The sequence below is a fragment of the Sorex fumeus genome, unplaced genomic scaffold (assembly GCF_029834395.1).
Source record: "Sorex fumeus unplaced genomic scaffold, SorFum_2.1 ptg000101l, whole genome shotgun sequence".
NCBI classification, from domain to species: domain Eukaryota; kingdom Metazoa; phylum Chordata; class Mammalia; order Eulipotyphla; family Soricidae; genus Sorex; species Sorex fumeus.
Genome location: NW_026606158.1, coordinates 353257 through 370652, shown reverse-complemented (window position 1 = coordinate 370652; position 17396 = coordinate 353257). Strand labels below are relative to the sequence as shown.

The window sequence follows — 17396 nt, the reverse complement described above, 5'->3', positions numbered from 1 at the left end:
TTGGCAGCTCCAAAGCAGACAGCGCCAAGACTAGCCAGGAAGAAGACCTCTTTATGTCCTCTTTGTGCCAGACTCAGTCTTTAGACGAAGTTATTAGTTAGATGCTTGGGAACTTTCTCCTTGGTCCCTGGAGCCTCACTCCTTAAGGAACCAATTGTCATTAGGAATCCCTTTGTGGGCTTTCTGTTTCTTTTTCTTTTGACCTAGATCTGTGTTGTGCACAGGTGCTACTCTCTGTGTGTTACTTGAAGGTCCTAGTGATGTTCAGGAGACCCCGAGGTGCTGGGTTAAAACCCAGGGTTCCCTTTTGCAAACCATGTGTTCCAGCCCTTAGGTCTATCTCCCTGACCCTGATGTTGACTTTCAATAATCACACCAAAAACTATGTTATGCAATGTTACACTTGGGGTTCAAGTGATAGTACAGTAGGTAAGGCACTTCCTCCAACCAAGTTGGTACAATCAACCCAGAATATAGTGAATGATAAGAACATCTCATTTTTGAAAAGTCAGATCAGTTGTGGGTGGAAGGAACTTTGGCAACAGATATGAAATATGAACAAGAAGGTAGATATTTTTCACAACTTCTACTTGGGGACTGAGGTTGGTTGATTCTTCTTTATAGGCATCTCCTGGTCAGTTAGGAAGGCTTTTTTTTCAGTTGAAAAAAAATTTATTATTGAATCACCGTGTGATTTAGTTACAAGCTTTCATGTTTGAGTTTCAGTCATACAATGATCGAACACCCATCCTTCCACCAGTGCACATTCTCTACCACCAATGTCCCCAGTATACTGACCCTTTCTTTCCCACTTACCCACTGCCTCCATGGCAAACAATTTTCCCCATACTCCCTCTCTACTTTTGGGCATTATGGTCTGCAATACAGATACTGAGAGGCTATCATGTTTATTCCTTTATCTACTTTCAGCACACATATCCCATCCCGAATGATTCCTCCAACCAAGTAGGGAGTTCTCAAACCCTGGACTATGCCTTCAATATGAAGCTGAAATCACCAGGCCATCCGTGAGTGCTTCCTGCTTAGGTAACTAAGAATTCCAAGTCTAATTAATTATGATTTTCTCCTTATAACTTTTATTCTGTGATTGATAGCAAAGAATAAAATCAGTTATTTGCACCTCCAATATCTCCCCCCTTTAAAAACTCACAAGTACTAACTATAGAGATACCACAATTTCTGAAGGAAAAGTTTAAAAAGCAGATTATTTCAGGGGCCAGAGAGTTAGTACAGCAGGTAAGAAATTTGCCTTACACATGGCTGCCCAAGTTTCAATCCCCAACACCACAAATGGTTTTCTGAGCCATGCTAAAAATGATCCTTGAGCACACAGTTAGGAATAAGCCCTGAGTACATCCAGGTATAGGTCAGAAACCAACCTCCAATACCAGACACAACAAAAAATTACACTAAAAAAATAGCCAGGGTGGAGTTCATGTGCAATTCAATCAGCTAATCAGTGGTTGAATAAATTGCAGTACTCCTACAAAAAAGGAAATAAAATAAAATAAATAGCCAGGAGCCATAGAGATAGCTCAGTGAGTTGAGCACATGTAGGAAACCTGGATTCAGTCCCTGGCACCAGTGGTCCCCTGATCATCACTGGAAATCAATATTCTGGAAGAATAGATTCTGGTGGAAAAAATGTCTTTGGTGGGGCTGGAATGATAGGACAGCAGGTACGGCATTTGTCTTGCACGTGGCCGACCCGGGTTCGATTCCCAGCATTCCATATGGTCCCCCAAGCACAGCCAGGAGTAATTCCTGAGTGGATTGCTGGATGTGACCCAAAAAGGAAAAAAAGGTCTTTGGTAAATTAATATCTTTGGTTACCATTTGGCTTTGTAGGATGATCCACAATTATGGAGAGAAACTAAGTTCTTTGCTGTGGGTCAAAACTAACTCACTTACACAGTTTTCTGGTTTTCACTGACACGCGCTACCTCTGAGAAGCGTATTGTCCAAGGTCAGAGTTCTTTATTTGCCCATCAAAAGAGGAAGTGACTGTCCCCATTGAGACACTGACTAGTTGCTATGGTTCCCATGCTGTTTCTCTGTGGGTTTCATCATCATTGTTGTTGGTGAATGTCTTGCAGAACCCTTTTGTCAGGCCACCCAACCATGATTTTCATATTATTTCCTGTTAGTATATTTTTAAGTTTTCTTGTCAGCTAGTGTTCGTTGGTGACATTTTCCCGTCAAAATATCCTTTTTTCCGAGGACTGCAATCTAAAAGCCAGTGAACAGGGTTGTGTAACCTAGACCTGAGTCTCAATTTTTTTATCCACTCTTCACGGAACTCAGGCAAGGTTTTTTTTTTTTTTGCTTTTTTGGTGGGGTCACACCCGGCAATGCACAGGGGTTTCTCTTGGCTCTGCACTCAGGAGTTACTCCTAGCAGTGCTTAGGGGACCATATGGGATGCTGGGAATCGAACCCGGGTCGGCCACGTGCACGGCAAATGCCCCACCTGCTGTGCTATCTCTCCAGCCCCATCAGGCAAGTTTTGAACTTTTTAAAAATTTTGATATGTTCTTGCCAAATAGGAGAAATAATGGCATTGTCTTTCTTTTGAATAGTCAGAACAGAGCTTGGTCACACCCAGCGATGCACAGGTGTTACTCCGGGCTCTGCACTCAGGAATTACTCCTGATGGTGCTTCGGGGACCATGTGGGATGCTGGGAATCGAACCCAGGTTGACCGCGTGCGAGGCAAACTCCCTACCCGCTGTGCTACCACTCCAGCCCCTGAATGTTAACTATTATTACTTTATATCTAACATCTGCTGCTACTCAAATTTTCCATGGTATATTGCTTGGGTTATTTACATGAGCTTTCTTATTGACCAAAAAAATTCTTATCCTTCCCCACAAACCTCAGTAGGAAAATTCCAATGTTAAAATAAAGTATTCAAAAATTTTCTCAATCAATATAGATCTTTGTGCTCCCCCCTCCTCCTCCTCCTCCTCCTCTTCCTCCTCCTTCTTTCCTCTCCTCCTCCTCTTGCTCGTCCTACTTCTCCTCTTCCTCCTCCTCCTCTTCCTCCTCCTCCTTCTCCTCCTCCTTCTTTCCTCTCCTCCTCCTCCTCTTGCTCCTCCTCCTTCTCCTTTTCCTCCTCCTCCTCCTCTCCCTCATGTATCAATATATTATTTTAGAAGATTATTCTTTTTATTTTGGGGGGGGTCACACCCAGTGATGCTCAGGGGTTACTCCTGGCTCTACACTCAGGAGTTACTCCTGGTGGTGCTCAGAGGACCATATAGGATGCTGGGGATCAAACCTGAGTGGGCCGCGTGCAAAGCAAATGCCCTACCCACTGTGGTATCGCTCCAGCCTCTTAGAAGATTATTCTTAAGTACCCTGTCTAATATATATATATATACACATATATATGCACTCATATATGTATATATGTGTATATATATTTTTTCTACCTCAATCAGGTTTTCTCTGAGGTCTCCTGCTGCTGCTCCCCAGTGAACTTTATTACTCTCTAGGCCTATTCATAATTGTCATCCAAGACTTTCCTTCCTGGTTCTGAGGCATAATATGCAAGAATAGAATAGTAGACTATCTTATTTCTGTATAAACATTTTCTGTATAAGCTTAGACATGCACACATCATTTTTTATTAGTGCTTTTTTGTGTCCTTGGAATAAATACCAAAAAAATAGTATCTATCTATCGGTCTATCTATAATGATACATGTACACATTAAGATCTGAGGGCTCAAAAGGAGAAAGATAACAAAAGGGAATGCCCTGCCACAGAGGTAGGGTGGGATGAGGGGATGGGGAGTGGGAGGGATACTGGGACTGGTGGTGGTGAAGAATGGGGACTGGTGGAGGGATCAGTGTATTATCATTATTTGATCATTATTCTATCATTGTATAACTGAAACTCAAGCACAAATATTTGTAAGTCTACAAATGTAAATCATGGTGTTTCACTAATAAAAATTTAAGGAATAAAAAAAGATCTGAGGGCTGTTAAAATCCTAACTTATCCATAATACTCTTATCCATTCAGAGCATTTAAATGTGAAGCAAAAAAAAGTTAGATTAATAATAGTATCTGAATAGGTATGTAAACAGCACTATGTGCTTCATGAGGTCACATTTAGATATATGAGTAAATAAAAATATTTTTAAAATAAAAAAGATACATATACACTTAAAATAATATTGGATATTAAGGAAGTGCACAGGTAAAGACCATATTCTGGAACTGAGCATTTAAGAAGAATCTCTAAGCTTCTGGGTACTTCTCATATTTGAACTGCTAGGTCAAAATATCACAAACTGGATGGTATAAAAATAGGACATTTATTTTTCACAGTTCTGGAAGTCAAGAAGTCCAAAATAAGATGCAATCGGACATGCATGTGTATGAAGGGTGAACACAAACTTCAGTTCATGACTAGTTATTGAAAATTAAATCAGGAACTTGATGAAATCTTTGTCACAGAATATTATACTTCATTTCAGTTACCTTTTACAAATTAATTTTCTCTCATCTAGGAAGATTTTGGAATCGAATCAACAATTCTACCACCTTTTGATTAAGAAATTCTATATGGCATGTTGATTTGGTAATCTCAGCATATTTATGGGCATTTTGTACTTTTTTTTTTTGAGTGCTGCTTTCTCAACTTCCTCTTCTCTTTGCTCTCTCTCCCAGTGTGAAAAAAAGGAAACTGCAGTCTGAAAAGACTCCTTTTGAGTTAACTATCTTATGTTAGAAACTTGATAATCTAACCAGAATAGGTAAGATTTATGTTCAATCCTAAGGGCTTCTGAATATATTCCTTTACACACACAAAATTACACTTTTGGGAAAAAAATAAGAAGCTGCGTGTCCTTCCAACGGGATTATAAGAAAGTACACAATGGGGCACGAAGAACCTCTGAAGAGACGTGAGTGTTTTCCTTTCAATTTTAAAGAGGCAGGTGCAATTATGACCTAGATTTAGAAATAAGAATTGATGGTTATTGTGAAGATTAAAGGTGGTGATTAAGGAGGGGAGGAGTTAAAGGAAATGAGAATATTTGCTGAAAAGAATGTCATAAATAGAATTATCTTCATAACTGGTAAAATGAATCACGTGGAAAGAAAATAACATGGAAAGAATAATTTGAGAAGATCCATTCAAATTGAAGGGAGAATAAGAGAGAATATATAAAATATAACTACTAAGAGTATATCTGAGAATTTTGTTTGTTTTGTTATGTTTTTTGTTATGTTTTTATTTGGGAGGCCATACCTGTCCTTGCTCTGGGGTTACTTCTGGCTCAACCCTCAGTAGTTACTTCTGGCAGTGCTCAGGGGATCATCTAGGATGCTGGGGATTGAACCCTGGTAGGTGTACTGCAAGGCAAGTGCCCAACCCACTGTACTATCTTTCTAGTCTAACCTGAAGTTTTGACTTTACCTATTAAGTGACTCAAATGGACTTACATTGCAAAAATATTAAATAATGTTTTTGAGAAGTGTAAAGATCAAATGAAGCAATATATAACTTTCTAAGTAAAGTTTTACTTCATCTCATCATCTTACCAGAACGCACTTTAATGGGACTCTAATAGTACCATAGTCTTGAAAAGTACCTTTTAATGTAATAACATGGCTTAGATATTTTTAATACAACTCTACACACACATATATATGCAAATATTTCAATTGCTATACTGAATTCCATTGTACACAGTCACCATGATTTAGAATTCTTCAGATAATGCAAATGTAAGTATTAGTTTTCAAGTTTTACTTACTCATTTTGGGGGAGTGTCTTCCAAGCAGTACTCAGGAAACCCTGGGAGCACCACTAGTGATTCTCCACCAACCAGTCTGGCAATTTAATTCCAGGGCTTGAAAATGTGATATTGCTCTGGGTCCTGTGGTACCAGGGATTGCCCAGGTCACCCTAGCATTTCGGGGAGGGACCTCCAGTGACTGTACCTGGTAAAACTTAGGAACCATGTGGTGTTTGAAAATCCAACCCAGGTTGGATGCATGTTAGGTATGTGATAGCTACTCTACTTTCTTCCAGTCCTTATAGATTTAAAGCCAATTTTTCCCAAAGTACTGCAATGAACTTTACTTTGATATAAATAAATTCACTTAACTCTGCTTTATATGAGGTGAGGGGGCTGTAGCGATAGCACAGCGGGTAGGGCGTTTGCCTTGCACCCGGCCGATCCAGATTCTATTCCTCCATCCCTCTCAAAGAGCCCGGCAAGCTACTGAGAGTATCTCACTCGCACGGCAAAGCCTGATAAGCTCCCCATGACGTATTCAATATGCCAAACACAGTAACAAGTGTCACAATGGAGATGTTACTGGGTCCGCTCAAGCAAACTGATGGACAATGGGAGGACAGTGACAATGACAGTGATGGGGTGAGGACCTAGTGGAGTTCATGGCCCTGAGGTACACATGCCAGTATAAGAAGGTCATGCATCAGGGTCTTGCAAGTGCATCACCCATGCTCTACCATCACAACCTGCCCCCACATTCAGTGTTTATTTATTTATTTTGCTTTTGGGGTCACACCCAGCAATGCACAGAGGTTACTCCTGGCTTATGCGCTCAGGAATTACTCTTGGCGGTGCTTGGGGAACTATATGGGATGCTGGGAATCGAACCCGGGTCTGCCGCATGCAAGGCAAAGGCCCTATGCTCCAGCCCCAACATTCAGTAATTTGTACAGCATACATTCCTAGAATTGAAATTACATTACATGGTAAGCGTAATGAATTTTTAAAATGTATAGATGGTTGTGACCTTGATCTGAAACACTCATTCACAAGTGTGGGCTGTGGAGTTTATTTTTTTCACTGAGTGCGTACTCAGTCTTACCAACACTACATATTTGCAAATGTAAGCAAATTTGGTCCATGAAAAACTATTCCATAGTATTTTAGTTTATGTTTCTCTGGTTGGACATACATTTATTTGTTTAAACGTCCATTTATAATAACAACAAATTAGACTTCTCTTCTATGTGTTTTAACATTATTTGTATCATATAAAGATTTTAATGTTTGGGTATAAAAATTATCAACTTTTGGCTGGAGCAGTAGCACAGCGGGTAGGGCATTTGCCTTGCATGCAGTCAACATGGCCAACACAGGTTCGATTCCCAGCATCCCATATGGTCCCCCGAGCACCGCCAGGAGAGATTCCTGAGTGCATGAGCCAGGAGTAACCCCTCAGCATCGCCGGGTGTGACCCAAAAAGGAAAAAAAAAAATTATCAACTTTGAGTTTTATGTCTTGCATATGAAAAACCACTCATTATTGGATATACCTGACAATCTTTCAGAATCTGTATTGCAAACCATAAGGCTCCAAATATATATATGTATATATATATATATAGAGAGAGAGAGAGAGAGAGAGCAAGAGAGAGAGAAGAAAAGTACTTGCCATAGAGGTGGGAGGACAAGAGGGAAACTGGGGACAATGGTGGTAGGAAACTTGCATTGGTAAAGGATCAGGTGCTGTAACCTAATCATGAACAACTTTGTAACTGTGTTTCTCACTGTGATTCTATTAAAAAATTATTATAAATTTTTTAAATTTAAAAAAGTCACTCATATTCCTAGAAGGTGTCTATATTGTTCTTATCTGTTGATATATTATTAGCATATCTATTTATTGTCTATTAAGGTAAAAGGTAAAGGTAAAGGCCCTCCCGTTGATCATCGATTTGCTCGAGCGGGTCCAGTAACGTCTCCATTGGAGACTTTGTTGTTACTGTGTCTGGCATATCAAATACTCTCGGTAGCTTCTATTAGTTGATCTGCTAATGAATCTTGAGGTCCTTATTTATATCTAAAACATTTTAGATGATTTCATACTTAAGTTTGTTGCTTGATAATATTAGTTAGCTTCCCTAATTCTGTGGCCTAGAAAAGAACAACAATTTCTCTTTCTTTTGATTTTCAGAAGGATTTGGATATTCCCAGCTTATGCCCTGGACCATTGCTGTTGTTTTTATCTCACTTCTTGGTGCCTGCTTTATTGCAAGCTCTTTGAGTAAGTTACTGGCAAAAGTGGACCACTTCCTGAATTTTTTCCCCCAAAAAACTTTCCTTAGGTTCCCCATTTTATGCTGGAAAGCAAAGGTCTTAATTCTATGATTAAGAATAATCAATGAAAGGCGGGGTGGGGGGTGGGGGGATTAATGGGATCATTGGTGGTGGAGAATGGGCACTGGTGGAGGGATGAGTACTCGATCATTGTATAACTGAAACCCAAGCACAAATGTTTATAAGTCTACATTGATACTTCTAGGTGTTTCACTAATAAAAATTTTTAAAAAAGAAAAGAATAATCAACGTAAATCCATTATTCAGAATGAAGTAGCTTGGCTTTGAAAAAAATATACTGGAAGTCTTGTTCTCTCTGATATCAAGACCTTCCGTAAAATTACGAGTAATTTAGCAGAGGTGCAAGTGTAGACAAATAGAGAAGAGGAAACAAGCTGAAGAACTTAGTTGCACATGTTTTGTATGTGCGTTCTATGCAAACAGTTATAGGGAAGAGATAATCGTGTTTGGTTCATGCGTTAGAACATCACATTCAAAAAGTGAAGTTGTTCTTCTGTCACGTGTACCATGTTCTCAACTCTGCTGAGAGTGGATTATAGGCCAAAATGTAGAAAACAAGTCAACAGAAAAAATGTTAACAAGTACTATAGTAAAGTAAGAATTATCATACAACAAAAATGCGACCAAGATTAAAAACAAAAAGGTCACAGAAGATATTTGTAATGCATTGGATTAATCAATAACCATTGTGCCAAATATATTGACAGCTATTTCAAATGGATAGTCAAAATGATTAGGAAGATTATTGGCAATAGCATAGAAAAATAATCAAAGTCTTATATATTTCTTTTTCTGGACTACAGAGAAGAAACAATGAAATAAAAATATCAACCTTATGAATTTTCAGGGAAAATGAAAGTTAAATTTGTATGTGGGCTGGAGTGATACCACAGCAAGTAGGGCATTTGCCTTGCATGCGGCCCACCCAGGTTTGATTCCTTCGTCCTTCTCAGAGAGCCCGGCAAGCTACCGAGAGTATCCTGCCTACACGGCAGAGCCTGGCAAGTTCCTCATGGCATATTTGATATGCCAAAAACAGTAACAACAAAGTCTCACAATGGGAACATTACTGGGACCTGCTCCAGCAAATCAATGAACAATGGGAGGACAGTGCAGTGCTCACATAGTACTGTGAATATACTCAGATGATAACAATTAAAAAAAAGTATTTGGCAACCAAAATAAGGTAAAGTTATGGGCATGATAACCAACCAGTAACAATATTGTAAATCAAAGTACCTAAAGGGAATAAAGAAAATGAGAAGAGTCTGCCAAAAAGGCAGATTTGAGGGAGTGAGGGAAGCTGGGAACATGGATGGAGAGATGAGGGCACTGGTGATGGGACTGGTGATCGCACATTATACCTCTGGAACTGTATGGCAGCACTGTCCTCCTGTTGTCCATCGATTTACTCGAGCGGGCCCAGTAACGTCTCCATTTTGAGACTTGTTGTTACTGTGTTTGGCATATCGAATACATCACGGGTAGCTTGCCAGGCTTTGCCATGCGGGCGAGATACTCTCAGTAGCTTGCTGGGCTCCCTGAGAGGGGCGGAGGAATTGAACCCAGCTCGGCTGGGCTGACTGCGTGCAAGGCAAACACCCTACTGCTGTGCTAGGAGTGATAGCACTCAGTCATAAATGATTTTGTAAATTTGTAATTTACAGCGATTTAATAAATTATATTTTTTTAATGATGGTTCTGTGGAACAGATGGTCTTTCAGTAAATTGCTGCTACTATTACTAGCAACTCCCCTCCTAAATATGTCATAGGTGGTGCTGGGGATTCAAGCCAGGTTGAACACTTTCAAAGAAATCTGTACTATCTTTTTTTTTTTTTTTTGGCTTTTTGGGTCACACCTGGCTATGCTCAGGGGTTACTCCTGGCTCTGCACTCAGGAATTACTCCTGGCGGTGCTCAGGGGACCATATGGGATGCTGGGACTCGAACCACGCGCAAGGCAAACGCATAGCTCCAGCCCCTGTATTATCTCTTTGCCCCAAGGAAAACTCTTTGTGTTTAAACCATTCCTGATGGTTGTTCAGTGTCTCAGGGCCTACTCCTACCTCTGTGCTCAGGAGTCATTTCTGGTGGTTCTTGGGGGACCCTATGAAACATGGGGGGTCAAACCTGGGTTGGTTGCAGGCAAGGCATGTGCAAGGCCTAAGTCAAAGCACCTTCAGTTGAAGGTTTTCGAAACATTCCCATAAAACACTGGGTAATGCGATGATAAAAATGCTAATTTTCAGCTATTGCCTTCAACTCTGTAGCACAGTCCTTCGGTTGTTGATCAAGTTGCTCTAGCAGGCACTAATAATGTCTCACAACAAATTGTGAGACTTGTTACTGTTTTTGGCATAACAAATACGCCACGGGGACCTTGCCAGGCTCTGCCATGCGGGCGGGATACTCTCGGTAGCTTGCCAGGCTCTCTGAGAGGGGCGGAGGAATCGAACCGGGGTGGGCCTCATGCAAGGCAAACACCCTACCGCTGTGCTATCGCTCCAGTCCTTCAACTCTAGCTGAAACAAAAGCACTGTATGGAGAGGAAAAGAGACTATAATCAATTTAAGGAGACTGTGAGCCCTTAACTATTAGAGTAAGAGAAAGATTAGCAACCTGGGACCTCAATTCCTTATTAAATAACTGCAGAGAGGAAGGAAACTCATTTTTTCCCTTTCCCTTACAGTCACACACTACAACTTTGCCCGCTGTAAAAGAGGCATGGAAGAGATCATTTTGCCAGAGGACCATGTGAAGCTGACGTGTAGCAGAGAGCAACCAGCACTGAAAGGTACACGTGACCGGAAGCCCAAGATTATTTTTTTTATTATTTCCATTTTCATTCAGATTTATGATCTTATTTATTTATTTATTGAATCCCCATGAGATACAGTTATAGACTTGCAGACTTTCATGATTACATTTCGGTCGTACAATGAACAAGTACTCATCCCACACCAGTGCCCATTCCCCACTACCAATATTCCCAGTATCCCTCCCGCCACCCCCACCCCTTCCTGCCCCGGCCTCTGTGGCAGGCACATTCCCTCTTTCTCCTTTTGGGTGTTATGGTTTGCAATACAGGTACTAAGAGGCCATCATGTTTGGTCCATAGTCTACTTTCAGTACGCATCTCCCATCTCAAGCGATTCCTCCAAGCATCAGAGTGGTCCCTTCTCTATCCCAACTGCTTTTTCTACCAGCATGTGAGGCTGTTTTCCAAACTGTAGTGCGATCCTCCTGGCCCTTATCTCTACTGTCCTTTCATGATCTGATTGTCAGTCTATCAGCACTCATCTAGGACACAGTGAAATAACAGAAAATGGTAATCTGGCACAAGAATGAACATCAGAGGGCTGGAGAGTCAGTACAAAGGTCTGGATCTCATGTTCTGTAATGTGAAGGCTTGGAGACCTCAAGTTTGATCCCTGGAACTGTAGGACTCCCTCCTAGTACCACTGGCTATAGTCATGGTGTCTTCTATACTGCCAGGACCACGCAGCTAGACCTTGCCTGACCCTCTCACTGAACCCTTTGGCCAGGATGACCATGGGCCCTCAAGCACTGCTGGGCAGCACCCCATTTTCCTCCTCTCCTTCCCCCACAGAAAGTAGTAAATTGAGATAAAATTCTTTCTCATGACTATAATCAATGGAATACCTAGAGAATATAACAACACATGTATGGGCCGTTTAGAGCATCTGAAGCATAATTAATTTTGTTTTTTTTGTGTTTGTTCATTTGTTTGGGGTCCACACCCAGAGGTTCTCAGGGCTTACTCCTGGCTCTACACTCAGGTATCACTCTTGCTGGGGGTCAGGGGACTATATGGGGTGCCGGGAATTGAAGCTGGGTGAGTTCTGTGCAAGGCAAGCACCCTACTCACTTTACTATCTCTCTGGTCCCAAATTCCTTCTTTTTCTTTTTTTTTCTTCTTTTTGGGTCACACCCAGTGATGCTCAGGGGTTACTCCTGGCTCTGTACTCAGAAATTACTCCTAGCAGATGCTCAGGGGACCATATGGCATGCTGGAAATTGAGCCCAGGTCAATGGCATGCAAGGCAAATGCCCTACCCATTGTGCTATCACTCCAGTCCCCAAATTCCATTTTCTTCTGATTCAGATATATCATAAAGAATGTTTCCACATAGAATATAGAGCATTGTTTGATCTTTATTTTTTTATTCTGGACTTTGTTAAGTCTCGTTTGAGAAAATGGGGAACTATATGGGTGTTTTAGCAGGTCTTTGTCCCCTTCAGCTATAATGCCCTGCAGAAGGTTTTGTTTTGGAAGTTCTTAAAATGCAAAAGTAAGTAGATATGGAGATGGTTGAAAAAAGACTACAAATACCTCATAACTTTCTTTTCTCATAGCAACTATGCGAGTCACATCGTTTTCTTTAGAAAATATTTAGAAATGAAAGTTTCAGGGATCTTTTTTAAGGATGGAGTTGAACAGGATTATTCTGATAATCCTGCATGACTCTCATATATGTTATTTGGACATTAAGTAGATGACTACGAAAAATGAATAACAGATATGAATGATACTTTATTAAAACACGCTAATTAAATAATATTTTATTTAATAAGTATATCCATTTATAAATAGAAATAATATTAATGATAAGTATGAATAATGCAGGGCTGTTTTGAATAATGCAGTTTTATTACAAATTCAACGCATCTTTGTAACACATTTTCATTTCGATCTTCGTGTAAGGGAGTGCCTGGAATTGCTGTCCTGTTGGCTGGAAGGTGTTCCAGTCCCACTGCTATTTGCCTTTCAATAGCAAGAAGATATGGGCTGAAACTGAGAGTCCTTGTCGGAGTCTGGGGGCTCACCTGGCCTCCATCAGCAACGAAGCTGAGCAGGTATGTGTCTGCGGATTTCCACCTCTGCAGAGAAAGAGGAATTGCTCTGTGCCCCTCTGCCTTTGTGCCTTTGCCTTACTGTTCCACCTGCCTGGAAAGCATCTCCTTCCTCTCTCACTTCTCTACTCATTTTCTAATTTTTTTTTAATGTTTTCTAGTTTTTCTAGTTTGTTTTTTTTTTTGTTTGTTTGTTTTTGCTTTATGGGTCACACCTGGCGATGCACAGGGTTCCTCCTGGCTCTGGACTCAGGAATTACTCCTGGTGGTGCTCGGGAGGACCATACGAGATGCTGGGAATCGAACCCGGGTCGGCCACATGCAAGGCAAATGCCCTATCGCTCCAGCCCCAAGTTTTTCTAGTTTTGATTCCTGGATTATTTCCTCCAGAAAGTTTTCCCAGTTACCTTCCCTACTTTCGCCTTTCTATTCTCAGTTGGAGGCTTTTTCTCGTGGCATTTGACCACCCTGTTCTCTATCTCCATCTCTTCCCATGACTTTGATGTTATCCTGGACTTGGCCCCTGCATTATTTTTGTTTCTCCCACATTCTGCTCAGTGCTAAGCACTCTTACAGGGAGCTTGATAAATGTTGGGTGAGTAAGTCGGTAACGGTAGATTCATCGGGACTAAAATTGTCTCTCAGGAGAAAACTTAAGAAAAATAATCCAGGTAGCTTTGATGCTAAATGAAAAAAAAATTAAATTTCTGAATTCAAAACAGAAAGTCAAATTGATTTCCTCAGGTAACTTATTTCTCTACACAGGTACCATAACTCAAATTCTACTTTTAATTTTGTCACAAGTGTTGCTTGGAATATTTTATTTTTATTTAAAGATAGATTTGCAATCTATCTTTACTCCTCACACTGAATGTACAGAGTGGTGGAGTTTTCCCCGTGGAGATGAGAAAACAATGAAGTTTGGTGAGGTTGAATCACATCTTCATATGACAGAGTCAGAATTTGGGCACAGATTTATCTGAGGCCAATTAATTTTATTATTAACTAATGATCTAGTTGTTTTCTTTTCTTTATTTATAACATAACAGTTATCACATGGTAATAGCAAATGTACTGATTAAAATCTACATTCTTTTCAGAACTTTATTATTCAGTTTTTGGATAGACGATTTTCATATTTCCTCGGACCTACAGATGATAACGTTGAAGATAAGTGGTACTGGGTGGACAACACACCATTTAACCCACGCATGGAGTGAGTATATTGACTGACGTGAAAATCTTATTGGCAAAGGGAGTAAGCAGAATTGATCCAGGGTAAATTATACTGATGTGAAAGTGAGTGCTGATTCAGAGTAGAGCAATAGTATGTTAGGTAGCTTTTGAACTAGTACCTTATATGGAATTGGAGTATTAGACAGCACTTCTGCTTTTGTTTGTTGATTTTTGGGTAGAACCAGTGGTACCTTAGGGGGTCCTCCTACAGAAGGGGTCACTCCTGATGGTGCTCAGGGACCATGTTGTGCTGGGAATCAAACCCAGGTCTCCTGCATGCAAAGCAGGCACTCAGCCCACTGAGCTATCTTGTAACTTTATATTTTTCACTACAGGTGTTTTCTCTGCCTTGTTTCCTGGAATCTTCCCCCACAACTTCACCACCACTGTCCCCTCCCCACACATACATGCAAACACTGTAGCACTGTAGCACTGTCCTCCCGTTGCTCATCGATTTGCTTGAGCAGGCACCAGTAACGTCTCCATTGTGAGACTTGTTACTGTTTTTGGCATATCGAATACACCACGGGGAGCTTGCCAGGCTCTGCTGTGCGAGTGTGATACTCTTGGTAGCTTGCCGGGCTCTCTGAGAGGGATGGAGGAATCGAACCCGGGATGGCCGCGTGCAAGGCAAATGTCCTTCCTGCTGTGCTATCGTTTCAGCCCTGAATATTTGCTTTTCAAGTAGTGTCATGGATCACATATCTAACAGAATCACTGTATCACTGTCCTCCCGTTGTTCATCGATTTGCTCGAGCGGGCCCAGTAACGTCTCCATTGGAGACTTTGTTGTTACTGTGTTTGGCATATCGAATACGTCACGGGGAGCTTGCCAGGCTCTGCCCTGCGGGCGAGATACTCTCGGTAGCTTGCTGGGCTCTCCGAGAGGGGCGGAGGAATCGAACTCGGGTCAGCCATGTTGGCTGCATGCAAGGCAAACACCCTACCGCTGTGCTATCGCTCCAGCCTAACAGAATGATTTAAATAAGACAACCTTAGTTCTTTTGGTCCAGGTTCTTAGCTCTTACAGTGCAAGGGGAGAAATTTCAATTAACGTGTGATACCATTATGAAACCAAAATAGCACAAGTTTCTTTAACCTCCTCTTATTTGATTATTCATTTTCAGACTTTTTCATACTTTCTGTTATTAGATTGATGCTTATAAGCAAGTAATTTTTTTAAAACAACAGTATGAAATGGTTCTGAATTATGGTAGTTATTTCTACAGCAAAAAAAAAGTATCTATCTTTTTTTTTTTCCATTTCAGATTCCAGTATCAGGGTGAACCCAGCAACAATCCGGAAGAATACTGTCTTGCACTTGTCAATGACCAAGACAAGTGGGTCAGGAAGAATATTTCTTGTAACTTTGCAAGAAGTTATATATGTAAGGCTCCTGGAGTAAGAGTCGACTAGAAAAGGCACTCTCGTGCCACAACGAGACAGGAAAGAAGACCCATTTAGGATGAGGAAGAATATACAGCCATTACTGGAATGGAGAGAACCTCTGGAACATCAAACATCTGTCGTCCTGATGGCCTTATTTATTTTTGTTTAATTCATTCATGTTAGCATCCTTTTGTGTGGTGTTTCAGTGGAAGAATCAATCTTTTCTGTGATCATCCAGTTTTGTTAATTTTTTTCCCTTGATGGTATTTTAGAATATTGATTTTTCAATAAGTGTCATGGATCACATATCTAACAGAAAGATTTAAATAAGACAACCTTAGTTATTCTTTCTTTTGGTCAGCTTCTTAAAGCCCCTCTCAGAGAACCCGGCAAGCTACCGAGAGTATCCTGCCCGGACCGCAAAGCCTGGCAAACTATCCTTGACGTATTTGATATGCCAAACACAGTAACAACAAGTCTCACAATGGAGACGTTACTAGTGCCCACTGGAGCAATTCAATGAACAACGGGAGGACAGTGCTACAGTGCTACAGTACTTAGCTCTTAAAATGCAAGGGGAGGTATTTCAATTACAGCATAAAACCATTATGAAACCAAACCAGCACAAGTGTTTTATACCTCAGCTTATTTGATTATTCATTTTCAGACTTTTTCATACTTTCTGTTATTAGATTGATATTCTATAAGGAAGCTATTTTTTAAACAACACATCAAATGATTCTGAATTATGGTAGTCACTTTTACAGAAAAATAAAAAATCTACCTTAAAAAACATTTACTTCCATTTCCATCCTCAATATCTCCTCAAAGCAGGGAATCTCAAACTGACTTAAGTTCTTTTTCTGTACTATTGATGCTTGGGGATACAGACACTTATGCTCAAGGCTTTCTCCTGGCTCTGTAAAAGTAAGTAAGTAAGTAAGTAAAGGCCCTCCCGTTGATCATCGATTTGCTCGAGCGGGCCCAGTAACGTCTCCATTGGAGACTTTGTTGTTACTGTGTCTGGCATATCCAATACTCTCGGTAGCTTGCCTGGCCAGAGTAAAGTAAAGTAAAGTAAAGTAAAGGCAAAGTAAAGTAAAGGCCCTCCCGTTGTTCATTGATTTGCTCAAGCGGGCCCAGTAACGTCTCCATTGGAGACTTTGTTGTTACTGTGTTTGGCATATCGGGGAGCTTGCCAGGCTCTGCCATGCGGGCGAGATACTCTCGGTAGCTTGCCGGGCTCTCCGAGAGGGGCAGAGGAATCGAACTCGGGTCGGCCATGTTGGTTGCGTGCAAGGCAAACGCCCTACCGCTGTGCTATTGCGCTCCCTGGTGGTCTAGTGGTTAGGATTCGGCGCTCTCACCTGGCTCTGTATTCCAGGGTAACTCCTATGACAGGGTGAAGTGGGGTGGTATCAGGTGATCAAAAATGGTTCCAGGGATCAAAGCAGAGTTGACCGTGTGTAAGGCAAGAACTTTATCTCTTTCCCCATTTTTTCCCATTCTAAAGTTATTTTTGAGTGGAAAATCCTATCTAGAGCACCTTTACAAAACTCACATTCACATTGCTGATTCCTGACATAAATGATACTTATGAATCAGATTTATCTTTCACAAGAGTTGAAATGGATTTACTTTGCATTATGGGAAAATTTCTGGGGATGACTTTAGCAGATAGATGAAAGTGCTTGCACACATCAATCTTTTTTTTTTTTTTTGCTTTTTTGGGTCACACCCAGCAATGCTCAGCGGTTACTC

General features: G+C 40.9%; 1 protein-coding gene across 1 annotated transcript; it reads left to right on the top strand.

Annotated features, from left to right (window-relative positions):
* Positions 1-4882: 4882 nt before the first annotated feature.
* On the top strand, positions 4883-15745 carry CLEC4D (C-type lectin domain family 4 member D). The gene is made up of 6 exons (XM_056134702.1): positions 4883-4937; positions 7971-8060; positions 10825-10929; positions 12862-13013; positions 14111-14226; positions 15515-15745. Exons 1-6 carry the CDS (start codon positions 4910-4912, stop codon positions 15660-15662), a joined length of 639 nt encoding a protein of 212 aa, XP_055990677.1. The 5' UTR covers positions 4883-4909; the 3' UTR covers positions 15663-15745.
* Positions 15746-17396: the final 1651 nt, after the last annotated feature.